Here is a 16,639-nt window from a genome sequence, read left to right as displayed (position 1 = left end):
TTGGTATATGGATGTCAGAGTGTGGTGTATGTATGTACTGTACTAAAAAATTGTGTGTGTGTGTGTTTGTGTGTGTGTTTGCATGCATGAAATATACAACAGAGAAAAATTATACTGTACTGCAAATCAGAAAACCAACCACTGTGGATCAGTGGAGCTTTGCTGGGATCAAATGGAAAAAGTTTGGTACTGCGCCCAAACCAAATATTATTTAAGCTATTTTTTTTTAGATGGCACAAATTTCAAAAGCACAAATTTGGAACACCACTTGTTTAGATAAATAGCTTTGATGTTGTTACGTTTTAGGCAGAGATGAAGACAGGTGAGAATCCAGTTGCATACTGGTTCCACTGTATGCAACAAAAAATGACTTACTGAGAAAATTCCCGGTCCTCCCTATTGCCAGATCATCCCCGCCAACAGTTAAAAACTATCTTCTTTACTAACACACTCACATAATTGTATAATTTGAAACAGTATGCTGAATGGACATATTTAGATGAATTTTGCTCAGCTTCTGCCTTTAATAATTCATTTTGAAGCAAGGTTAGTGATTCAGGGAAGAAGGAGGCGGGAACCAGCGAACAATCAGACATGGGCAGTATTTCAATTAAATGTATTTTAAATACGTATTTAATTACTTTAGTGTATTTTGTAATTTGTATTTTGCAGGTGTGGAAAAAATAAAATGTAGTTTGTAACAAAATATTTTAAGGGAGTGTATTTAGAGTATTTCAAATACTTAAATACTTTAGAAAAATCACCATAGTAAATGGTTTTGCCATATTTTCGGTCTGATGTTGGCAATAGCAATGTCCAGGTTAGATGCACGAAAATCACATTACACCCTGTAGACCGGGCTCAATCCAAGAAGTGAATGAGTTTTGAGCTCTTAAAAATGGCATTAAGGTAAAGTGTTTTGTGAAAAATATAGTCTACACACACACATATTGCACACTGAACGGAATTATAGATGTACTGGGTGTAATAGTGTAACAGGGTGTAATAGTGTCACTGGCCTCTTGAACGCGGATTGACAACAAAACCGGAAGAGAATACAATGCTGAATAAAGTCGTCGTTTTTGTTATTTTTGGAACAAAATTTATTTTCGATGCTTCAAAAAATTCTAACCAACCCACTGATGTTACATGGACTACTTTGATGTTGTCTTTATTGCCTTTCTGGACAAGGACAGTATACCGTACATAGATTTTCAATGGAGGGACAAAAAGCTCTCGGACTAAGTCTAAAATATCTTAAACTGTGTTCCGAAGGTGAACGGAAGTCTTACGGGCTTTGAACGACATGAGGGTGAGTCATTAATGACATCATTTTCATTTTTGGGTGTACTAACCCTTTAAGGGCAGCCTACCACACCATTGATGTGACCTTAGCCATACGTGCCATTTACGTCAGAGTGAGCTATTTCAGGCCATGTAGAAGTTTAGTGCTGGTTGATGTCTGGGGCCCTGCCGGGGCCCATGGCCCGGTGGGGGTCCCCCCCAGACATCAACCAGCAGTCGAGAAGGAGGAGCAAGAAGGGCTTGTTGAGGATGCTATTAGAAGCTTTAGAAAGGTCCCGCCTCCCGGGATTGGCTCAACCAATGAGAAAGATGGAGTTTCCAGGCGGGAGAATTTGATTTATGGGTCTTTGTTTGCAAGAGGGCTCATTTGCATGTGCACACTGGATGGGAGGTAGCTTGATGAAGAACTATGAAATATTCTTGTAATACTAATATGTTGTTGTTATCGATATATCATGTACACAGTCATTTCTATCTTCAAAGTTCCAAGTTATAGAGATTAAACATGCCACACATATGATTTTGGTTAACCCTTTGACGCGTACGATCACACCCGTGTGATCAGTCTTGGCTGGTCCCTGGAGCGTACGATCACACCGGTGTGATTAGAACGTTCAGTGAATCACGTGATCAACTGCTAAATTCAAAATTTCAAACTTTACTTTACTGCTTCCCCGCTTTGACTGGCACTGAGCCAGAGAGTGACGTGCACAGCTGTCATCATTATCACAACTGTTCAGTGTATTTTAATGTTTATTTTAGGTTTCATTCACTTTAAATTACATTACACAATAACAAATATATAGATTATTATTGCACACTAATATTTATAACAACAAAATAACCTTTTAAACATGATGTAATATTAATATTTATTGGAGTCAAACACACCTTGTAGAGAAAACAGCCTTTTCACAAAGCAAGCGTCAGCGACGCGTGAGCACCGCATATTTTTTTCGGCGTGCGTGCATGTTAATCAATGAGTGGATTCACACCAGGAGCAGGAGCAGCGCGTGAGCCTCAAGCAGGAGCATCGAGTGAGATGCAGTGAAGCGGGGGTTACTGTCATATATTTCGGGAGACATGGATGATCTTGCATGTTGTAAATCCAGCAGGCTCTGAGTCCAACTCTCCTTCAGTGTTGTAAACAAATAATGGCGGTGCCCATAGCCCGTATATCTTACCGATCAACTAACATGATCTTTTTTTCTCTAAATATTAAAACCGATTTGGTTTTAATATTAAAACTTGAACTGTCATGCATTGCAAGTCTTTTTTTCCCGCTGACAAATGATGTAGAGCTGACGTCACCGTTACCTCACACTCGCCTTTGTTCTAATTTAAAGACACAACTTTAATCAAGCTCCACAACTTCAGAGAAAATGACAGAAAATTTATATAAAAGACGACAACTGACAAATGAGGAAATTGAGGACATTTTTTTTAATTCTGATGAGGAGATTTTTGACAGCGAGGCAGAGAGTGACAGCGATGAAGATCTTCCCCCAAACCTTGAAGCTCTTGACAACATTGCAGATGAATCGACGACACCTGTCCCAAATGAGGCAGAAGAGGTAAACTCCTTGTTATGGAAGGCAACCAACCTTTTTAATCCTCCTGGGCCAGGCAATTTTGACAACCAGCTGTGTGGTGTGCAAAATCCACCAGAATCACCCAGTGAGGTCAATTGTTTTAAATTGTTCCTCACAGAAGATGTCATGGGAGAAATTGTGGAGGAAACAAACCGCTATGCCTCTGACTTGCAAGAAAGGGAAATTAAAGGAAAGCTGGTTAAATGGGTTCCAACAAATATCCCTGAAATGTACACATTTTTAGTGGCAGTTCTCTTAATGGGGGTGATAAAAAAACCATCACTTTGTGATTACTGGAGCACAGACCCCATGCTCTTGACCCCATTTTTTGGGTCTTTGTTCTCACAGGACCGCTTCCTTCTGCCTCTCCGCTGTCTTCACTTCGCAAACAATGCGACAGCAGTTTCCAATGACCCGCTGAAAAAAATCAGACACATATTTACTGCTCTCACCTCCTCCTTTCGTCGCATTTTTGTGCCATACAGGGATCTGTGTGTGGATGAGTCTCTGACGAAGTGGAAAGGCAGGCTGGCATTTCGTCAGTTCATTCCATCTAAACGGCACAGGTTTGGGGTCAAGTTTTTTGTTTTGTGTGATGTGCTAACTGGTTATGTGGAGGACATGATAATTTACACCGGATCTACCACTGACATCCAACATTACCCAGGACTTGGGATTTCTGGGTCCGTTGTGATGACACTTCTAGCACCTTACCTAAAAAAATGTCATGTTCTTTATGTGGACAACTGGTACAGTAGTCCCACACTTTTCCAGCACCTCTTGTCACTTGGCACTGGAGCTTGTGGGACTGTGAGCGCAAACAGGAAAGGGATGCCAAAGTTCACCTGTAAGATGAAAAAAGGTGAGGTGGAATTCGAAGAGAATGGGTTACAGATGGCAGTAAAATGGCACGACAAGAGGGATGTTCATGTCCTTACCACAATCCACCCAACTGGTATGGCATCCACAGGGAAGTTTGATCACATCACTGGGCAACCAAGGATGAAGTCAATCTGTGTGCTGGAGTATAAAGAAAAGATGGGGGCAGTTGACAAAGCTGATATGATGACTGGTTTCCATGAATGCACCAGAAAGTCTACCAAGTGGTACAAGAAGATCTTTTTTCATGTACTTGACACTGTTTTACTCAACAGCCACATCGTCTACCGGCAAATTACTGGTGAGAAATGGATACATATCATCTAATAATAAATATAAACAAGATAAAAAGTGATAAATTTTTAATTAATGTAATATAAAGTGTTAACAAATTCACAATAATAAACAGACCACACTGTCACATACTATTCTATTCTCCTCACTCCCTCCCTATTGATGTGCTCTACTATGAGTAGGAAAGGAAATCACCTCCCTACAATTCAGGACGAACCTGATGAGAGGGCTGCTGGAGGAGTACAGCGCATTGCGCGGTCCAACCAAAGGAGGGCACCTGCCTTAGACACTCCTCTGCGCCTTACAGCCATGGACTTTCCCATCTGAAGTCCCTCAGACCACTTCCCAGGGCAGCAAGACCAAGATTATTCTATGAATAATGCTAAACTTATACTATATATTTATCTCACTAGCAAAGCAGAGAAAAGCTACATGGTATGACATCGTTAAAGGGATAGTTCACTTTAAAATTAAAATTCTGTCATCATATACTCACCCTCAATTTGTTTCAAACCTGTATGAATTTCTTTCTTGAAACACAAAAAAAGATATTTTGAAGAATGTCAGTGACCAGACAGTTAACTGGAGCCATTGACTTCCATAGTATATATGTTTTCCCACTATTGTAGTCAATGGCTCCAGTTATCGGTCTGGTTACTGACATTCTTCAAAATATCTTCTTTTGTGTTCAGCAGAAGAAAGAAATTTATACAGGTTTGAAACAAATTGAGGGTGAGTATATGATGACAGAATTTTCATTTTAAAGTGAACTATCCCTTTAAATTATATTTCCAAAAAACATTTGAGCAAGCTTATAAGTGAGGTGTGACCATATATATAATTGTATATATGTATATCACACAGCTTGCTCAAATGTTTTGTATTTAGGAAAATATAATTCAACAATGCCATACCATGTAGCTTTTCTCTGCTTTGCTATTGAGAGATATAAAACTCAGTAACAATATTAACTAAAACAAACAAGAAAATCGATGTAAAGGATTTAACGGCAAATATGTGCTCAAGGCCGGCGCTATGGGCGGGCCTTAGGGGGCCGGGCCCGCCTACAGAGCTCCTGTGCCCCCCCTCCATCCAATTTGCATTTAATAAATTATTTTAATAATAATAATAATTTACGTGCAGTATTTATATATTTATTGATGTGTATTTAAGTGCAATGTTTGACTCATAGGCTAATCTTATAAAAAAAAAACTCCTGGAAGTTTGACTGATTGTTTACAAAAAAGGGGTTTCCCGCTGAGCCGCTCTGACCGCAGCATCTCGGTAAAGTTATAGCGACGCGACCAGGACGCGACGTGCTCGGTTTTGCCTATTCAGAAACGAATGGAAACAGAAACTCATAAGGAGATTCCAATCCCAAAAACGTCGACTTCAGCTGTATTAAGAACGTGAGTAGGCCAGTTGGTTTTATTACTCTTCGTAAGTTGCACCAGATGAAATTATGCATTTGACACTGATACGCAATATGTGTGTGAGTGTGTCGTAGTTGATTATAGATGGTTGATTTAATACTTAACTTGAGATTTGTGACTATTTGTCTGCTATTATAGGAAGTTGGCTTATAGCATGCTGTGTTCATGGAACAATGCAGACCAAGGCTATAACTGTAACATGATATCTCATGATAGCCGAAATATGATTGGGCAATAGGCTAATTGTAGTTAGGATATTGAAATCGCTGTGAAACTGTTGTAGCTAGTGTTGCCACCCGTCCCGGTTTTTCCGGGATTGTTCTTCTTTTTAACAACCTGTCCCGGGAAGTTTATAAACTCTCCCTTATATAAAAAAGGCTCATAAGAATTATAATAAACAAAAGGCTAAAAAAAATTCAAACGACAAAAACAAAACAATATCAACCATAGTAGGTACACGCTAACAAATTATTTGAGAAGTTTTGAATAAAAAATAAAGCGAAACATTCAAACTACTCACCTGCAGACGGTTATCCATCGTGTGCGCCATTGTGACTGCGAAATGTCACGTGACAAGGTTCATGCGTCTCCATGGAAATTAGAACGCGATTGATTGCAAAATAACGGTCGCAGAAAAAAACTCACGCCAGGCTGCCAGTCTGACTATTTTAGAACGTACGTAGGAAAGGGTTAACCATAGTTGCAAAGTCTGAAACATTAACCCATTAGAGTTTACAAGGAAACAACAAAAGGAAAATCATGAGATGGGAAAATTAGATACATGTTTATACCTTTCTCAAGTGGTTATATATTTAGAATATATGGTATTAACAGGGTTTATTTCTCCTTCTCAGAACAGTCACATCTCTCAGGAATTCCAGGGTCGTAAAACTTCTTATCAATGCAACCGGACACTGAGTTCTGCCAGTGGTGCTAGCTTCATTGTGATGTTAGTTTCGGGGGACTTATACAAATCTTTGTTGGGAGAGTAAGTTTGCCGGACAATTCATTAAATATAATGAATAAGTTGTGTGTGTGATTGCTCCAGACGCTACACAAGCCTGCATTCAACAATTTGCTTATATTGTAATCTTGTTTTAAGTGTGTTTCAATGTAAAAAAAACGCTAAAAAAGCGTAACTGCTAATGCTAACACTGCGGCCGTGTCGGTACGCAGGAGAAAAGAGGCCATTTATTTAATGGATCTCAATGTAGAAAGAGGCTTCACTACACTAATTAAACCGCTTTTGTAAGGAAATAGCTTATTTAATGAATTGACTACCTGTCCACTAATCTTCAACAAGTTTTACACTAAACAATCCATTTGTTGCGAACAATATGTAATAATATATTACTATGATAAAAAGGTTAGCATAGTATTTAATAGCAATATTGATGATAAATGAATGATGATAAAAAAGTTTGCAGTGACTAGTACTTTGCAGCTATAGATAATTTTGCAGCTATAGATAATTCATGCTCGTTTTTCCGCAGTAAAGCACATTACACAAACATTGCAGTCCTGCTGCACCTTTACTAGCGATATAACACAAGACCACCGCGCTGATCCACAAGAAACTGATTAACATAAAACTGTAACTAACTGACTTATGGGTGTGCCAGTAAGTCATCATGAGTACATTTTGGCTGCTGTTGTACTGTGAATTCTGACTGTGAATTCATGCTCGTTTTTCCGCAGTAAAGCACATTACACAAACATTGCAGTCCTGCTGCACCTTTACTAGCGATATAACACAAGACCACCGCGCTGATCCACAAGAAACTGATTAACATAAAACTGTAACTGACTGGCATAAAACTTTGAACTGCGGGCACTGACCTCTCTGCCATTATAGGATGAAGTGCCTCACATGATCCAAGTTAGCCGTTACGCTTTCTCCAATGGTAAGAGATACAGTCCCTCTCATCTTCCTATAATAAGAGAATCTCTGGCCTCGCTCCGTTCCCATGACTCTTGGACCCGCCCACACATTTATTTAAACCTCTGACTCTACACTGTGAGACATTCACTCACTGGCTTCATCTAAGGGTAAGATCTTTTTTATTATTATTATTAAAATGATAAGAATTTTGGCATATTTTATTGTTTGTTGATGTTTCTGTTGATGTGTTACCACTCTTCTTAATTTTTTTTTTTCCAGTAACACTTTACAATAAGGTTTCATTTGTTAACACGAGTAAGCTATATTAGTTGACATTAACTAAGAATGAACAAGCCTTCTACTGCATTTATTAATCTTAGTTAATATTAATTTCAACATTTCCTAATACATTTTTAAAATCAAGAGTTGTATTTGTTAACATTAGTTAATTCTCTGTGAACAAACATTAAATATTACTAAATGTAAAAATATATTGTTCACTGTTAGTTAATACATTAACTAATGTTAACAAATGAGACCTTGTTTTTCTTCCTATTTTATCTCATTATATCTTCTTTTTGTAGCTTCCATGCTCCCACATCTTCTTAAATCTTTCTGTTTTTCACAACTCCATTCTCACTTCCTATTTTTGGTTGCAATTTATGTTGTATTTAAGTAACTTTTAATGAAATATCACCTGCAATTCACATATCGGAACATATTCAATTTTAGTGATTACAGAATGTAGGAAATGTTATTGTTTAGGTACAAAACATAATATTGTCGTTGTTATTTGAAAAATTGTTATCCAGTTATCTTGAAAAAATATATATTCTATTTGTTTTTCCAGTAGAAATATTGAAACATACTTAAAACAAGATTACAATATAAGCAAATTTTTGCTAATTGTTTTCTGCAAGTCCCAACACATTTCTTAAACTGTGTAACACTGCAGAATGGGCAAAGTCTATTAAAGCAGAGCAACCAGCTTCACCAAACAGAGCTGCAAACACAATAAGCTCATTTGACATGACAAACACCTCGCCTTGAATGTAAATGAGAATTAACAGAGCAAAGGAGCCTAAGAATGAACCAAATAAGTTCTGTCAAGAGCTGAGAATTTTCACTTTCTCTTAGTGGACAAGCAATACATGTGAGCTAAAAGCAAATTATTATTAAAATGTCACGCACATTTTTTTTGTTGTTGTTATAAGTGGATGCATTTTAGAGTTAATATTTAACAGAACAACATTAGATAAAAACAAAACATCTCAGTTGTGAGACACGCTGCTCAGCATGAATGAAACTTGAACAAATTTACAAAACATGATGGTGATTTTCAAATGTTTTACCTCATTTGCTTTAACCTCCTGGAGACTAGGTTTATGGGTGTGCCAGTAAGTCATCATGAGTACATTTTGGCTGCTGTTGTACTGTGAATTCTGACATAATACTATCTTCACATACTGTTTTTCACCCATACTATATATACTAGGGAAGTATATGATTTTGGATGCAGTCTTTTGTGCAAAACTTGCTCATCTCAACTGAGCCTAAGGACCCAAACACTCCCCCATCTGCAATTGTTTGGACAATCTGATAATCCCGCCCCACGCTCACCTCATTGTTTGCTGTGTTGGATTGTTTGGGATGACCAAATAAACAGAGCAATGTTTTGATAGTACACAGTGTTTATACTTTTCAGGAAAATTAACCTGCAAATGGTATACTTATGCAGGTAGTTGTCACTACACATTGAATAGTATTTAATAAGATTAGGGAAAAAAATATTTCAGCTTTAAAACTGTTTTGCATTGTTTCTTAAAGGACTCTAATGGATCTGAGAGGGTACTTCAACAGGATCGGGTTTACAGGCCAATATGACAAACCCGACCTGGACACTTTACGCACCATCCACAAGCTGCATGTTATGAAAATTCCATTTGAGAACCTCAGCATCCACTGCGGAGAGAAGAACACGACAGACCTGCACATCATCTATGTTAAATTAGTCAAGAGCAATCGGGGAGGCTGGTGTTGTGAAAACAACCTCTTGTTCTCATGGGTCCTAAAGGAGATGGGTTACAAATACACCACACTAGGCTCCAAGGTGTTCAACAAGTTCCAAAATGATTTCCACCCCGTGGACTCTCATCTCATCAATCTGGTGGAGATTGATGGGAAGCCTTACATTACTGATGTGAGCTATGGAGTGTCATGCCAACTGTGGTATCCCTTAGAGATGGTCTCGGGTAAAGATCAGCCACAACCTCCAGGTGTGTTCCGCCTCCTAAACGATGGGATGAGGTGGGTTCTTGAGAAGACATCAAGGAAGCCAGTGGTCAAAGATCAGACCTATGCTAATTCCAGCCTCCTTGACCATCGCCTGATGAAAAAAATGTATTGCTTCCCATTAACACCCCGTAATAAAGAGCATTTCGTGGAAACGCTGGAATGCCTGCAGACCAGTCCAGATTCTCGGTTCGTGCTGAAGTCCATCTGCTCCCTTCAGACGTCCACAGGCTTCAGAGCTCTGATTGGCTGGACTTACAGTGAGATCACCTACAACCCGGAGGAGGACTCTGACTTTGTGGACATGAAGGAAATTCCTGACTGTGAAATAGAGGCTGTGTTGAGGGAAAAGTTTAATGTGGTGTTAGTTAATAAGTTCATACCTAAAAATAACAAAGCTAATTATTGCATGTAATGCTCAGAAGCATTACATAGGAATAGGAAGAAGAAAGCAGCAGTCAATAGCAGTAGGATTAGAGCAGCAAAAGCCAAGGCTCAAACAGATTATATAAAAGAAAAGAAAGCAGTGAAGAGGAGTATCAAGAAGGATAAAAAAGACTATTTGAGTAGACTGGCAGCTAAAGCAGAGCTGGCAGCATACAACGGCAATATGAAACAAATGTTTAATTTGTAAAATGTCTAATTATTTTAGTAATTATAATAACTGGGTAAAAACTAACCCAGAACCTACCCTTACACATAACCTCTGTGTCTTGATGTTTCTTATGATTGCTAGATTTTTTTATTTAACATAGACATGGAATCAATGTACTAAAGATTGAAAATGATTGAATTGTGTTTGTCTGTGACTGACAGATTAGAATGTATGCTAATACAGCTCTATAGTTTGTGTCGACAACAATGCATTTTGAATTACTGTCTGTCGAAAGAATCAATAGGGGATATTTACAAACAATATTAAATTAATTGTAAGTTTGATTTTTTTATTTGTTTTATTTACTTCAATAAGCAATTTTGGTCATTACTTGATGTTTAATGCACAATTCAAGTCCAGGTGAGAATTATTATTTTAAACCTCATCAATTGCTAACAAAGTCTGTAAATAATTGTCCAGACCCCTGCTGAAATAGCACACAGAATTGTTAATTTAAATCAGTTACTAAACTACTGGTCAGGTTAAGATTAAAAAAATCAGCAGGTTTAAGTTTTACACAGTTAAACAAAATTGGACATGAACTTTTTTCCCAATACTGGCATTTTAGATTAACAAGTGCTAATTACAGTGCCTCAAATAAATACATTATACTTAATACTAATTATAACAGAAAGAAACTACATGTATTATACAGATGTGTAATAAATTGGGTTTATTCACTGCACAATATATTTAAGATATGTTTGGGCTAACTGTGTAACATTCAAAATGTTTGATGTTGAATTTTATAGGGCAAACGTCAGAGTAATGGCTTTAATTAGGAAATATCATTGCCACATTTTTTACAGTATAGTAAATGTTATCTGAGAAATATTTTTCTTTAAAAAAAGATTACTATATGGCAAATTCAGATACATGGCATAAAACATTTAAAAAAAATAAAACTATACATAGACAGGGAAAGTAGAATGTTATTATTCTGTACAACCCATCGAAAAGAAAATTGAGTCATATAAATTGTCATCTAAGATCCAGATGAAAAACATTTTGGAAAAACATTTACATTTTTATATTTTACATTAGTGTTACCAGACCTGCTTACTAGAGACATTTGGATTGCCTTTTGTAATATCCTGATGTTTTCTGGCCAGACATAATGTCATCATTAATTGCTGTAGTTTTTTTTTTTTATCTTTTTCTCTAAAGTTCAGTGTGCAGTTCATTACGTAAGTAATAATCAAAGTCATGGGACTGACATAGAAGAATAATCCATGTCTTGGTGTGTTACTCCGTTTTCCTTTTTCTGCTGCAGCACTTGACACACATATATCTAACTGTTAAAAATATTGATAGAGTAAATATCAGAACAACTGCAAACAATGTAACTGCAACATCTACTGAGTAATAGGAGTACCAAGGCAGCTTGTAGGACTCTGTACGGAGGTGAGCAGCACCTTTGTGTCTCATTACAAACTTAATCCAGAAGAGGGCGCTGTCCAAAGGTTTAACTGGCTTGTCTCTGTGCAGATGAGAGAGTCTCTGCATACTCAGTCTGTAAGATGGTTCATTGATTACTTCCTGTATGGCTGCATGCAGTGTGTTTTTATCTAAAGTTGAGATGGAAACAATATTGGCTCCTCCCCTTTCCTGCAACCGAAGAAGATTGTCATACTGATCAAAAAAGAATGGAATTCCAACCACTGGAATACCATGGTACAAAGCTTCTTGAACTCCATTGGTTCCGCCATGTGCAACAAAAACTGCAGTCTTTGGATGCCCTAGAAGATCGTTCTGTGGCATCCAGTCAACCAGTAATGTGTTGTTCCCTAAAGTAGATGGTCTCTTTCCAGTGTATCTCCAAATTACCTTTTGCGGGAGCTGAGCAAAAGCAGTAGCTATTTCAGCTGTTAAATCATCTGGTAGGGCACTGATAAACGACCCTAAAGACATGATGATGACTCCATGCTTTCCAGAACTTTGCATGAAGTCTTCCAGATCATGTGGAAGGGCCTTTGCTGGTTTGCACTGGAAGTCGCCAATGTAGATGATATTTGGCATTGTTGGACGTGGAAATTCAAAAACAAAATCAACCCTCATAAGCCATATATCAGCCCCCTGGAGAAGTTCATAAAAACGTACAGGTGGATGGAAATATTTGTCACAAAGTGCTTGGTACTGTGGCAAATTAAAATAGCTGTACTGAAAGGCCATTAGGAAAAAGTGGAAAACATTTTTTACTCGTTGAAAAAAGTTCATCTTGTCAGTGTTTTCCAGATCCTGTGATGGGGATGTAAGACATTTGTGAGGGAGCAATGTTAAAGTGTCCCTCACCAGTAGTGGTCCATCTCACATTATATACCATGGGTAACTTGAGTTTATGTGCCAAGAAGATGCCTGCACCCCATACTGGATCAGTAAGCATCAGATGATACTGCTTTTCTTGCAGTGCCTTCATAATTTCCTCACTTTCAAACATGTTTGTTATAAGCTGACATATCATTTTATGCATTTCATACATGTTACTAACCACATCCAAAAACAGCTGTACAGTGCTCAGCCAGTGGCTCTTTCCTCTTTCATGGTCAATTATTTTGGAGAGCATGTCTTCCATAAATTCTTCATCCATTCCTTTGGTGTTTGGTATGGTTATAGAGTTGTAATAAGTTGAATTCTCCTTTACGAACCAGCTATTATAGGTGCATATTACATCAATGCTGTGCCCTTGACCATGTAAAGCCTTGATGAGGATGTCCATGTTCACCCAGTGACTTCCCTCCAAAGGCACCACCAAGATATTGCCACCATCACAGAGAGAAAAAAGGACTACGACTGTTATCCAAAGAGAGACAGAAACCATGGTCTTAGAAAATGGTGTCATCTTGCCTGTAAATAATAAAATAATGGGATTACATAAAATCAGATAACATTATTTGTTTAGTTACTTCAGTTAATAATGTTGTTGACACTGTGCAGTACTGACACTGTACATAACACAATAAATAAATGAAATAGATTCAAAGTAGTAGCCTAGTTTATTTGGGTCACCTCATTATCTGAATGCTTTGTCAGGCAAATCAGGCAAAATAGTTCATATTGAAGGTTCCAAGGTGGAATGACTTGTTGTTCCAGAAAAGCTGGTGCCTAGATAACGCAGTTCTGTGACACAGGGGGTCACTTCTTACCTAACTCAGGGTCTGGGTTTCCGCTGTATCGTTGATGAAGAGATGCTTCTGCCTATCAGTCCATGTTTGGAAATTTACTTTGTGTATCTATTTCTCAGCCAATCAAAATCATTCAACCTGACGTGATGACGTATAGTTAGTGATGTGTTAGAGTATAATTGATGTTGTTCTGAGACTGTAACTCCTTTTGAATCTTGAAGCTGACTTCTACCCGATGAAACTGCAAACTATCTTCAGTAAAATTTTCTCCAATTGACTGCACATCTGACTCCAGGTCTTCATTCATCATTCTGGGTCTTTAACTGTCCCCACCAATATAGTTTATTAGCTTACACAAACAGAATACCTTTGAAAATGTGAACAGCAATAGTTTAAACTTAACGTCAAAACTTTATTAACTTTTTGAAGAGCGTGAACTAAGTGTGAAGAGCGTGAATCATTTGCTTGACATCTCAAGAATTAAGGGGCTGCTGATGAATATTCATGAAGCCTTGTCTAGTGGAAACAAATACCTCAGGATAACTGGTTCTTGGTTCGTCAGTTTAACGCTCACAGGTAATTTTTCAGACCACGCAAATGCAAATAAATAAATAAAATCAGACTTTTTTTACTTCATCAATGGATAATTATACTGTACAAGTGCTGTCACCTCCATTATCGGATGCACTGGCTTTGATAAATTCTAAGCATTTCAAAATAATCTATCTGTTATTTTAATATTTTGAATAGAATATCAAAATATGAATTGAGCAGTTCTCCTGGCCAGACATTAGAAAATAGACTGCAAATGGGTGTTTAAAGGACAATACAATATTTTATTAGCATCTTATCAGGCTTCTCTATACTCACGACATGATCTTAGAAAATCTTTAATAAAATTAATAGTTTTAGAGATATCATCCTGAGATCTGAATTGAAGCATGACCACACCTGTGGTATCAGTTTATTGGTGGTTTTAAGTTATACTACATTCACATATTTTTATACATTTAAAAATTATATTCTTAATATTTTTTTTTTTATGTTTGAGCTTATATATCTCCATATTAATAATAGTCTGAGTAACTGAGTCTTAAACTCCCAAGTGTTGGCATTCTAAATATTGGTTGGTGTTGGTTAAGAGAATGACTTATGAGCAGCAACCTTTTTATTTTGGGTATGTCATTTATGCCCCACTTTCCAAAATGGGGATGTTGGGTATTTTTTTTTCCCATGCAATTGAAGTCAATGGGCACTGAAAGAGTTTGGTACCAACATTCTTCAAAATATCATCTTTTATGTTCAACGGAAGAAAGAAATTCACACAAGTTTGGAAAAACTTGAGAGTGAGTAAATGATAACGTCTCGGTTACGTATGGTAACCCTCGTTCCCCGAGGAGGGAACAGAGGTGTCTGTCATGACCGACGAATGGGAATCTCGCTTGATTTATCGCATGCGATAATTGCTGTGCATCTTTGTTTTTCTGCTGATGAGCCGTATTTGTGATTCGGCCGTACAGCGGAAGCTCAGCAACTCTGGCGAGGGGACATACGTATATCACCATACGTAACCTGAGACATTCCCCTTCGTCAGTCACTACTATGTTGGTCATGACTGACGGATGGAGATATCTACCAACACCCCACTGCTGCTGGCCCTTCCAGCACTCCGCTTGAGTCTCCTGGCCTAACCGCAGTGTTGGGCAGAAAGTAGGAGCTCTAAGCAGAGAAGGTTAGTCACTGCTGTTCCGCACGACCCACTCAGTGTGACTTATTGGATAACGCTGGGAAAGCGTGCCTTTGGAGAACGGGATGCTGCGGAAGCCAAGTCCTACCCCGGAGGGAAATACTGTGGCGGTTACACATAAGGATTAGCTTAGCAGGGTAGTGCAAAATATGGCAGTGTCTGGGGTGGTTCCAGCCTAGTTCTAGGCAAGGCAAGGCAAGGCAAGTTTATTTATATAGCACATTTCATACACAATGGTAATTCAAAGTGCTTTACATAGAAGAAATTAAAATAATCAAAAGAAATCAGAATAATATAAAACAGTTTAGAATAAAATATAAAATACAGAAATAATCAAATGAAATCAGAGTAATTAAAACATAAAATAAAATACAGTGCAAAGTTCCTCTTCTGGAAGCTGGTTTCTGCTGCGGCTGGCATAGTAGCTAAAAGCAGACTCGCCATGCTTAGAGTGAACCCTTGGTATTTCTAGCTGATGTGATCCTAATGATCTTAGTGATCTGTTGGGTTTATATTCAGTGAGCATATCTGCAATGTATTGAGGTCCTAGGCCATTGAATGATTTATATACCAGTAATAATACTTTAAAATCAATCCTAAATGTAACTGGCAGCCAGTGTAAAGACCTGAGGACTGGTGTGATATGTTCATATTTTCTGGTTCTGCTCAGAATCCTAGCAGCAGCGTTCTGTATGAGCTGCAACTGTCTTATGGTCTTTTTGGGAAGGCCAGTGAGAAGTCCATTACAATAATCCACCCTACTGGTGATGAAAGCATGCACAAGTTTTTCTAAGTCTTGACTGGAAACAAAGCATCTAATTCTTGCAATATTTTGCAGTTGATAGTATGCTGATTTAGTTATTGCTTTGACATGACTACTGAAACTAAGGTCTGACTCTAGAGACACACCCAGATTCCTGACTTGATTTTTAGTTGTTTGACCCCTAGACTGAAGGTATGCGTTCACCTTGAGAACTTCATCTTTGTCTCCAAACGCAATGACTTCAGTTTTGTCTTTGTTTAACTGAAGAAAGTTTTGGCACATCCAATTGTTTACTTCATCAATGCATTGGCAAAGGGAGTCAATGGGGCTGTAATCGTTAGGCGATAGGGATAAGTAGAGCTGTGTGTCGTCTGCATAGCTATGGTAAGCGATTTGGTTCTTTCTCATTATTTGGCTCATTGGGAGCATGTACAGGTTGAATAGGAGTGGCGCAAGAATTGAGCCTTGCGGGACTCCGCATGTCATGGATGTCCACTCAGACTTATGGTCTCCTATACTCACATAATAACCTCTGCCTCCTAAGTATGACCTGAACCATTTTAGGACTATCCTGGAAAGCCCGACCCAGTTTTCCAGCCTGTCAAGAAGTATGTTGTGATCGACAGTGTCAAATGGAGCACTGAGGTTGAGTAGTACCAGCACTGATAATTTGCC

The 16,639-nt window shown here is 38.0% G+C and overlaps 1 protein-coding gene, 1 long non-coding RNA gene and 1 pseudogene across 2 annotated transcripts in view; 1 reads left to right on the top strand and 2 right to left on the bottom strand.

Annotated features, from left to right (window-relative positions):
* LOC143757271 (uncharacterized) overlaps positions 1-16,639 on the bottom strand; it is a 158,403-nt gene that overhangs the window by 13,328 nt on the left and 128,436 nt on the right. The window lies entirely within an intron of this gene.
* On the top strand, positions 7,422-10,311 carry LOC143757449 (arylamine N-acetyltransferase, pineal gland isozyme NAT-10). The gene is made up of 2 exons (XM_077248531.1): positions 7,422-7,552; positions 9,213-10,311. Exon 2 carries the CDS (start codon positions 9,220-9,222, stop codon positions 10,090-10,092), a length of 873 nt encoding a protein of 290 aa, XP_077104646.1. The 5' UTR covers positions 7,422-7,552; positions 9,213-9,219; the 3' UTR covers positions 10,093-10,311.
* On the bottom strand, positions 11,578-13,139 carry LOC143757450 (UDP-glucuronosyltransferase 2A2 pseudogene; annotated as a pseudogene).

The sequence above is a fragment of the Siphateles boraxobius genome, unplaced genomic scaffold (genome assembly GCF_051911475.1).
Source record: "Siphateles boraxobius isolate OS27281-9 unplaced genomic scaffold, OSU_SipBor_1 30, whole genome shotgun sequence".
Classification (NCBI taxonomy): domain Eukaryota; kingdom Metazoa; phylum Chordata; class Actinopteri; order Cypriniformes; family Leuciscidae; genus Siphateles; species Siphateles boraxobius.
Note: the sequence above shows the minus strand (reverse complement) of the source record. Positions and strands in the feature narration are given on the sequence as shown.

Excerpts from the sequence above, each read along its gene's own strand:
- LOC143757449 (XM_077248531.1), top strand. The coding sequence starts at position 9,220 with ATGGATCTGAGAGGGTACTTCAACAGGATCGGGTTTACAGGCCAATAT.